Source organism: Eucalyptus grandis, chromosome 8 (genome assembly GCF_016545825.1).
Source record: "Eucalyptus grandis isolate ANBG69807.140 chromosome 8, ASM1654582v1, whole genome shotgun sequence".
Lineage (NCBI taxonomy): Eukaryota > Viridiplantae > Streptophyta > Magnoliopsida > Myrtales > Myrtaceae > Eucalyptus > Eucalyptus grandis.
This window is the reverse complement of record NC_052619.1, coordinates 22,716,786-22,727,326: the sequence shown is the minus strand read 5'-3', so window position 1 is coordinate 22,727,326 and position 10,541 is coordinate 22,716,786. Positions and strand designations below refer to the sequence as shown.

The window sequence follows — 10,541 nt, the reverse complement described above, 5'->3', positions numbered from 1 at the left end:
GTTCCCGATCCTGTTTAAGAGTTAGCCTGAGAGTTTATCACGAACATTAATCGCATTAACAAAGTACATAGGGTATAAACCATAGCCTGCACGTCACTAGCCCAAGAGAAAACGTATTTTGTGCAGCGGTTGTGTGACTTCATAGTTAAACTTGAAGAACTAACCGGAAAGAGCCAAGAGATTTTAGAACAGCCGTATGACTTATCCAGCCATTGTAGAATATGCTAGTTTTGCTGCATAGATGGTTTTCCACAATGAATTAACTGCCAAGATGTGCATCCCAGCAACCCCAATATTTCGGCATCCTCAGATTACTTGACACTTCATGAGCAGAATGTGGAATGAGACTCCCAAGTTTATGGTTTCCCTCCATATTTTATTACCGGCGAATGACAGAATTTTGTTAATATGTCATATTTAGAAGGAATTGGAAAACCACATTAGTGTAACGCTTGAATCAATTTTTTCTCTTTCGGTGAATCAAGCAAACAAATCAGAAATCACATTAGCTAGATTAACAGGACGAAGCCAAACCGGTAAAAGTTCTCCCGGAGACAGGCATCTGCATTTTGAAGCACACCAAAGTAGAAGTGCTTCATAATCTCTAATCCCTATATTTGCATGAATTGGCTGAAGCCACATTAGCTAGATCAACTTCTACCAAAAGGAGGAAAGCGAGATGATCTTTGCAACATGAAGTTCATCTAAGACAGTGAACTGCATTAACCGTTAACTTTCTAAGCATAAGAAAAGAACTAACGACCGGATTGTCCCATTATCCTCAGTAATATCAGTGTCCTCGCCATCTGTATCTCACGGCTACTCTTATCAGCTTGTGTACTGAGATCCTCCATAGTTTTCATGAAAACATCCGCCCTTTTCTTGATCTGCAACATTCCACGCCTAACGGCTTCTTCTTGTTCTTCTCCAAGAGCGAAGTCGGCGATTTGCATGATCGACTCAATCTCAGTTTCAAGCTTACTCACAAGCAACCGAATCGTCACCAAGTCATTGATCAAGATCCTAGTTCCCGCATTCATTAAGTCTATCAACTCCTTTTTCCCTTGTAGTTTTTTTCGGTATTTTTCACACCAAGAATTGCGCCACTTGCCAGCTGTCACTATTGGAGCTGGCAGAGCAGCAGCTATAGCAATCACAACAGGTTTCCAAGCTTTTGCAACCGCAACAACTGAGAAGATCAAAGCGGACACGAAGGCGGTCACAAATATGGCAATGGTCACCCTTCTCCAAGTTTGTGCAGATTTAAGTTCTTTGTCCAGCTTCTCACGAGCCTGCAACTTCTGCAACATCTCTGCCTGCTGCTCACACACTGAGTTAAAGAGCATGGAGAACTCGTCCGTGAATGGGTCGCCTGCTTCTCTGAATCTCTGGAGCTCCTGCAATGTCCCTCCCACATTCTCTGCTCTCTCTTCCTCAAAGTGCATAATTGCAAGCTGAATCTGCGACTGGTTATCACGGGCCCGCCCAAGGCATGTCCCGAGGGAAGTGTAGAAACCTAATATCTGCAGGCAATGATTGAAGTAATAATCCACTAAATGGATCAGCTCTTCGTCATTCCATATGGATTCAAGAATGATCTTAGCTACTTCATGGTCCATCTCAAGACGGTCAGTGGCCATCTCTCCTAGAGAGTTAAATGTTAGGGACTGAGCTTCAGCACGAAGTGCTAGTGTCCTAATTACTCTTATCATCTCGTAAGGTCTCGTCCAAATCTTGCAAGCTCAGGTCGACTCTACAGGCAGCTTCATAAGAGGTCAGGTCAGACTGTTATCTAGGATCGCTGTCTTCCATTGATGAAGGGTCTAATTCCTTATTCTTACTAAATTTCCCACCCACAGTTCGGATCCAAAAATGTGAGAAATGGGGATTGCCATTAAAAATCCAAAACCAAACCCTTTTTCAAATTTTGCTCATCAAGCACAGTGCTTGAATTATAACTATAAATGGATTTGCCAGAAAAAAAAATATAGGACTCCCAGACTACTCACAGATCAGCTAAATCCGCTTCTCTTTTTTGCTCTTCTTTTTGTGAACTTACCTCAGTTTCGTTTGATACCGCATAGGATAGACGATCTTGTTTTCACTTCAACTCCTCCAGAAGGACCAAACTAAGCTCAATCACCGTGCAGACACCAAGAATGAACTGCAGAAACTGAGATCTACTTCAAGAAAAGCAAGAAGAAGGGGGACTTGGAATTATGAAAGGAACCGAGAAGTTGGGAGTGCTACAAAAGGCTGATCTCGAGGCGGCCTGATCGGAGGATTGAAGGCTGCGTAGGGTAGACGGGAAGAAGGAAAAGTCCAGGACATGAGAGGCTGGGCAATGCGATAGTGACCTCAGGATCAGTCTTCCAAGCGTGGACGTTGACTCATTCTCCCACGTTTATTTATCCTCTCTCCTTATAGCTTAAGGACGCGTTTAGTAACCATTCTGTTCCTGAAAACAATCTTTTTTTTTATTCTATTCCCAAAAATAATTTTTAAGCATTTTAAATCGTTTGATAATTGTCCAAAATTTTTATTCTCAAAATAGAATTACGTTTGGTACCCTTTCCTAGAAAATTTTTAATCCAGATTATTTTCTTTTAATTTTAAATAATTTTATTACTTTTTTCTTATCTTTCTCTTTTTCTTCTTCAAGGTTTGCCGGTCGCCGGCCTTGGGATGAGTGGCAACCGGCCAAACGAGGGCTGACGACCTCACCAGCCCTTGGCGAGGCCACGCCTCGTCAACCAAGCCTTGGTGGGCGAGCGGTCTCATCTAGATTTGGCGAGGCCGAGCTCACCTAGCTGCCAGCGGGGCTCAACCTTGCCAAGCTACCACGAAGGCGAGTGAGGCTCGACCTCACCTAGATCTCGGCGAGGCCGAGCTCGCCCATCGTTGGCGGGGCTCAACCTCATCGGACCACCACGAGGTCGGCCTCACCTTGGCCGGGTGATGTTGACCTCGCGATAGCCTAGCAAGGTCGAGCCCCACCGACAGTTGGGTGAGCTTGGCCTTGCCAGATCTGGGTAGGTTGAGCCTCGCCCAGCCATGGCTGGCTGAGTCTTGCCGGTGGCTGGGCAAGGCTCACTTGGCCACCTGCGAGGCCGGTGGCTGAGCGAGCTCGCCGAACCTCGCTCAACCGATCACCGACAACCGACGGTGGCAGCGGTAGCTATTGAAGAAGAAGAGAAAGGGAAAAAGAACCCGAAGAAATAAGAGAAAAGAGAAAAAAAAATAGGTTGGCCTGATTTTGTAATTATTCTCAGAACAAAAAATCAACTTTTTTTTACTTCTTAATTCTATTCCAAATTTACTTCTGAGAACAAAAAAATAGAAATTTGTTCCCGGAAACAAAAATTTTACCAAACGGATTTCTGTTCTAAATCTACTCACGGGAACAAAATAATATAAATTTTCACTGTGCCAAACGCACCCTAAGTCTTTGTTTTTCTTAGTATCACCGATACTCGAGGTCCTTTTCGGATACCAAATCTTTTTTTTTTTCCTTTCTCCGAGTTGGATTTTATGAAATATGAAGTGGTATATTATATCTTTATTACATATTTAAATGCGATTTTTTCTCGTCATTATCATTTATAGGGTGTTGATGATTATGTTATAATTAAAATGGAGGTGGTTATCATTTTTAATGGCCTCGAAAGCGATGATAGCCAATTTATTAGTGAGGAAAAATAGAAATGATTACGTGATAATTTTTAATATATTATGATAATAACAGTTTATTTTGGACCGCAAAACATTAAATTGCCAATAATTATAAATGATTATAAAACTCACTTCTTTAAACATTTATGACTCACAATAGACTATTATTTCCATAATACCCCAAAAAATGTTATGCTAGCTGAGAAGAAATTGGCAATAGAAATAGTTGATGTTGGCTTGGCAACCTTAAAGGTACATCTGCTTCGTTTGTATCAAAGAAAATTAACCCATTAATAAATATTTTTGAAAAAGTTAAATTCTAAGGAAAAGGATTTCATTTTCTTATATTTTCCGAATCTTACGAACAACATATGAAAGTCATTCATCGTTTGTTACATTAAAAATATGAAACACACGTTTGAAAAAAAAAAAAAATCTTAACAACAATCCCAAGGGCCCAGGCTTGAGCTCTAGGGTCTCGGATGTGGCCTTGAGGGACTTGGGCCCACCTACCGGGGTCCCAAGCCCACCTGTCAGTAACCTCGATACATGCGCTTGGGTGCCGATCCTGGCTTAGGGGGACTTTGCCCTAGTTGTCGAGGACCGAGGCTAGGGCCTTGTAAGAGTGAGGGGCAAGCGTACTCAAGCATGCAAGCCACCAAGGGTCCCCGGCCTAGACCGGGCTAGTAGGGCTACAAAGGCCCTAGGCAAGGGCCTTTGCGGCTAGCAAAGGTCACTAGTGACCGTTCTGGCACAATGAAAAAAAAAAAAAAAAGCAAAGAGGAAAAGGAAAAGAAAAAGAAAATTTTAAAAATAAAAACATTAAATATTTTTTAAAAAAATTATAAAAATTATCCATGTCAATGTCGGCCGTGCAACGTTAAACAACCGGCATCTACGTTAGCGATTTCCACCAAGATTGGTTGGAATGACTCAATTGACAAATTATCAAAATATTTCGGATTAAATTGGCTAACCCAAAAGGTGCATAATGCAATAAATTCATAATTTTTTGGATATTTCTCCATGATCTCGATAGAAGAAGTGATTATATATTTGAGCAATGTCGAGGAGAAAATTAGATAATATGTTCTATTACTTTGTATAAATCAACACAAAAATGAAAAAATGATAGTGTAAACTATATCTAAGTTTCTTGTCGTTCAGATCCATAGGATCATTTAATTTTGTTTGACGCTCGACTTGCCCATATAATAATTAATGTTAGGACGGAATCCCACATTATTTGGATGTGCACAACTATCTTATAAACACGATTTTGCGGAAGGTGAAGCCGTCTGCACCTCCTCTTTGAATGTGACTCCAGCATCTATATAGAAATCACATTTGTCCCCGAAGCATGTGATCGTAGTCTCACCGATGCTCTCTGTTTTGCTCCTAGTTTGCCGCATTATAATATATAAAAAAACGAACTAATGCTCATCCAATCAAAACGCGCCAAGTCTAAATATTAATGCAAACTGCAAAAAGAAAATAAACCATAATTGCTCCAATGCTAACCCTAGTTCTAAACCAAGGACTCAAAATCCTTCCCGAGAGAAGTTCTCCTCGTCGTCATCCTCTTCCCTCCTTCAAAATGGAACCGTTAAGGGACTTCAAAACCCCTTCCATTAAATTAAACATAAGAAAAGGCAAGAACTTTGTTGTTGAATACATCATTATTCTTTTAATCTAAGGTCTCTACAAGCGAAAAGATCGCTGTAACTTGTAAACTCGTAGTATAGTGGTGAGTATCCCCACCTGTCACCCGACAGATCTTTGGCAATGGCGCTCCTACTTTTGGCCTTTTCTTATTTTTTTTTTTTTTTTGACTTTGTTCCATTGCCTTTTTTTGAACCTCCCAAACCTTGATATCTGAGATAATTGATATTTGCATATCTTTTTTGTTCTATTCTCATCTCAGCCACTATTCATATTCTAATCTGATACGGATTGTTTTCTATTGGTCATTGAACCAAATCCATTATTTTCCCTAAAGGTGCATTAATATTAAGCTATTTTTTGACTTGTTTTTTTTTTTTTTTCCAGAAAGGGGCATGTTTTGTTTAAACATATGTAGTAGAATCAGGTCAACCTAATTTGTTACTCGAGCTTGACTCGGCTCATGGTGCAATTAGTTGAATATGCTTGTTAGCTACTTCAGTGGGACACTCTTAAGGTTCAAGCTCAACTGATTTAAGTATCACACCCTAATTCACAAGAATAAGAGTATGACATGAATGTCCTTCCATCAAAGGACGTAGCCTCGATATAATCAAAATTCAACTTGAAATCAACCTATATACATCCACACACACACACACACGAGACAAAGAGGGCATTTGGTTACAATATCAGAGTTTTCTATAAACCACAAAACCTACCTCTATCAAAAACTTACTCACAAACTTATCAACTGTATACAACTCATACCAAAATGTCTCCACCACAAAATGTCCTCCTTGATGATGGATGCCATTGAAAAACTTCAAAAACAAGTAAATGAGAGGAGTAGGCTACCACGACTCATTGAGCACTACACTTATTCTAAGCGGACCGAGAAATCACAACGTACATTTAAAACACAACCATAACTCACTTTAACATAATATATATTCAAAACACAAATATCGAAAGCACCAATAGTCCAGTTTATTGATCAATTCCATAAAATATGTATCAATAGTCTATTCCATCGATTAATCTCATTAAACCACACATTGATAGTCCATTTGATCGACTAAACTCAAATCATATGTCAATGTTTCACTTCGTTGACCAACTCATGCTCAAATGTCTATCCATGATCACGCATATCGCTCGTAACAAGACGACTAGGATTCCCCCTTGGTTAGATCTCCACCTATTATTAATCGGTCACTCAAGTCACAAGGATATTCTAGACTAGTATACACATACCTATACACCTCTTAGGGTTTACAGAAACATTGAGCATCAACATCAATCATAAATATCCAGTAATCCACCATCAAAATGAGAATTATCTCATAACTTAGACATTTGATATATAAATATCAAAGCTTCTTAAAAAACCACAAACATTTCAAGATTTTTTCATAAAAGGTTTCCACAAACCATTTCGAGGCAATCATTCAAATCAAAGTCAAAGGATACTTCTCTCTTTCATATAAATGGCAATAAAAACTCGATCTTGTTTAACCTAACAAAAGATGCTATTTATTAACTCATAGCATATATAATCTATAATATTTTTCAAAAGATGAGTTTAAAATACAAAGAAGATATAATGTCACTCACCTAGAAAAAGCCAAAAACCAACTACGGTACCTGCTTGAGTCCACGCATCCAAATTCTTAACAACTAATCGAAAAACAACATCAAAAGATCACTTAAAAAGATATTCTAATGAATGACTTGATTATACTATACCTATATGTCGATAAAACGATATCTACATGCTAACGAAAAGCTTGCCTCTAATGGCAACCTATTGTTGTCCGCTAGACACAACCCGCAAGCTAAACTTCGTCGCGCCATAACTTCTTTCACAAAATTCAATTTTGAGTTATCTTGCAATCCTTAGAAAGCTCTCTTGATGCACCACAACAACCCAACTTGGCCACCCCAAACCTCACCGAAATAGGCTAAAATTCGGCTCAAATTTATTGTAAGGTATTGTTTCAAGAACGCGTGTCAAACTTTTTTAAAATTCCATTTCGGGCAAACCGTAAGCTCAAATCAAGATCTATAAAATATTATAACTTTACAACATCCTAAGACATTTTTACAAAAATACGCAACTCAACGACTCAAAAATCGAACTTCACCTACGAATCTCCAAGAATTCCAAATTTCAGGCCCTAATTGCAACAATTCGTTCTAATAGACAATTAGAGGCTTCAATCACTTACCAATTTTACAAAACAAAGTTGAGTCGGCTTGATGAGTCGTCCAAATTGTGAGCGTGCCAAAATTTTCCCCTTTTTCCCTTGAGCGCTGCTGAAATTTTCCAATTTTTCCCTTTCTTCTTTCTCCTTTCTCTTCTTTCTCTCTTCTCTCTTTTTTCTTTCTTTTCCCCGAGTGGCCTCTCAGTCTTCTCTCTCTCTCTCTCTCTCTCTCTCTCTCTCTCTCTCTCTCTCTCTCTCTCTCTCTCCCCTTAAAAAGAATAAAAGTGGCCGAAGCTCCACTGTTCTCTCTTTCTTTCTCTCGACTCTTCAACTTTCTCTCATTTTGTCTTCTTTTTGGGCCCTCCAGCAACAAGGCTTTAAAAGCTTTGTCATAAATTCGATGTTGTTCATCGGACACCTCTGGTCATTATTCTTGTCGGAGAAATGTTTGCATATAGAGGGAACATGCTGTCACGAAAGTTGCATGTTGTGTATAGCATAGATTAAGCGGAAAATAACTATCTACTCCAATAAAACATAAATTATAAGAAAAGATCAGGAAATAAACCTAAAGCATTGAGATAATGTTATGTGTGCTAAGATAGATTTACAAAATTGAAATGCCAAGTGGAGTCCCCCACACCTCCAAGAACATCCGTATCAATTAATAGATCTCGTTAAGAGGATCATCGTCAAGCTCAATTACATAAGATTCTCCTTGTTCACTACACATGGAGGATCCACATACACATTTACTTGCAACCGAACCAAAGACAAATCAGTCATTTGTAGGCCCATTTCAATTTAGTCGATTAACATTATAAATCTCCTTGCAAACCATGATGACACTATAGATATTTTATTATTGGTTCATCTTGCGAAGTTACGGAGACAATTTCGTGAAGAACTATTGTCCTAATACAACCGAACAGTACTTTTGTTACAATAGTTCACAAGTTCCCGATCCTGTTTAAGAGTTAGCTTGAGAGTTTATCACGAACATTTATCACATTAACAAAGTACATAGGGTATAAATCCATAGCCTGCATGTCACTAGACCCAAGAGATAAAGTATTTTGCGCCGCGGTTGTGCAACTTGATAGTTAAACATAAAGAACTTACCTTTGTGCTAAAACCCACAATGTTCAATTGTTTTTTTTTCAAAAATTTAGTGTGTTCACTTGTCTATTTATCTTATTGGTTTTGAGCAAATCCTAAATAATAAAGAGTTGATCGTGCAATGACTACCTTGCTTACATGGTGCCAAGAAGAAACACGTTGATCGTGCTTACGAAGAGTATTTGACAAAGGTAATCAATACTATAAAATAGCCGTTGACATCACGCATAAGGTAGGAAATGAGCTAATCAAAGTATGAAAAATACTCCTAGTCATACACTGTCTAGTTAAAGTAAGTTAAAGTATAATTTTCTAATGAATTTATCGCATCTTGATTTTTATTGTTGCATGTGGAAGGTTTTAAAGGAGGAGAAAATTTCTTATGTTATTGCCCCTTACAAGGAATTTCTCCCCAAATTTCCCGCATTTCTTGTCTGTCACATTTCCCCCAATTGTTTGATTCTTCTTCCTCCAAGTGAATCGCATTTCCCCTAGCTTTTCGCATTTATTGTTCGTAATAACCCAATTTCCCCAAATTTTCCGCATTTATTGTTCATTGCATTTCCCCAAATTCCTTGATTCTTGTTCCTCCAAAGAAATCTGGGCGAATCCAGCATTGGACCAGCAAATATGGGTGAATCTAGCACATGGATCAAAGAAATTTGATCGAATCCGGCGCTGAACCAGCAAATTTCAAGCTAGGAATTTTCGTGAATTGAGGAATGGATCAATGATATATTAAAGCACAAAAGCAATTTACCAAATCTAGCCATGGTTGCATTAATGCTTTGGGGATATTTGGAAAGCAAGAAACTAGCCATCTTCAAGCTAAAGCCACCAAACCCCGAGATGTTGTGGAAAGAGCTCTCATCACTTTGAACAACTTAAAAATGAAATTTTTCGACAAACAAAGCTAAAGTCGGAAAGAGTAAAACATCAAACTGTTGGAATTACAATCCCCATCCTGTCTAAAATTTTAGGAATTCATTGATAATTTGAATAGATTCATAAGGGTAAGTGGTCGTGACTAGAAAAGAATATGCTTTGTTATTGGGCTGTTCACCGAGTTTGCCTTTCGTCTTCAAGTAGCATTGTTGAAGTGAAAGCTTATGTTTAATTTATTACAATACAAACAAAAACCACACAAAGTGGAAGTGGAGGGGCCACCATAAAAGCTAAAAGTAGCCTATAGTAGCAGGCCTAACCGAAGAATCATCACATGTTGATATCGATTGAGTTGAAAGGACGAGAGTTTGCTTCATCCATCCATATAGAATTCTAATCATTCTCAGAAGGGGGGAATACTTATAAATTTAAAGGGGAGGTCCTGTATTAATATTTGTGAATATGGCATCATTAGCCACCAAAGATTGCAACTTTAAGGTGAATATTAATGGGCTTTCCTATCTGATGCGACGTAGTGGTTGATGGCATGGGTACGTCGCAATTCCGCAAGTCGATTGTTCAATGGAGGCACGAAATCGATGGCTGCGTCGTCAACTCTTGTGGTCAAAGCCCTCGATTGCATCCTCTCTCCTCCGAATGAAGAAGACAGAGCCTTAAATTACCTTCTCTCTTATGGGCACGACATTATAGAAATAGAGACTGACTGCTCGGTCTTGACCAACGCAATTGCAAGCCCCCACTAGCTCACAGGGGAAACTTGTGCGATTATTAAGGAGCCCAAAATCACTAACCATTCTAATTCATTGTTGGTAAAAATGGTTGTCAAGTCATTCCTTGTCTAGACTAGCTTGAGGATAGATAACTTATATAGTTTCTTTTTTAAATTGAAATTCCTGCACCTGCACCTTTCAACCATGAAAAGATTATCATCTATCTTAGGCCTGAAGAAGAATTTATATAATTTTTACTGCAATT

The 10,541-nt window shown here is 38.7% G+C and overlaps 1 protein-coding gene across 1 annotated transcript; it reads right to left on the bottom strand.

Annotated features, from left to right (window-relative positions):
• Nucleotides 1-493: 493 nt before the first annotated feature.
• On the bottom strand, nucleotides 494-2,357 carry LOC104416457 (UPF0496 protein 1). Its single transcript, XM_018860029.2, has 2 exons — nucleotides 2,060-2,357; nucleotides 494-1,523 (listed from the first exon to the last, which is right to left on the bottom strand). The coding sequence occupies exon 2, from the start codon at nucleotides 1,443-1,445 to the stop codon at nucleotides 756-758; it is 690 nt and encodes a 229-aa protein (XP_018715574.2). The 5' UTR covers nucleotides 1,446-1,523; nucleotides 2,060-2,357; the 3' UTR covers nucleotides 494-755.
• Nucleotides 2,358-10,541: the final 8,184 nt, after the last annotated feature.

What these genes read in the sequence shown, in the direction of transcription:
- LOC104416457 (XM_018860029.2), bottom strand. Translation starts at nt 1,445, where the DNA reads ATGCACTTTGAGGAAGAGAGAGCAGAGAATGTGGGAGGGACATTGCAG.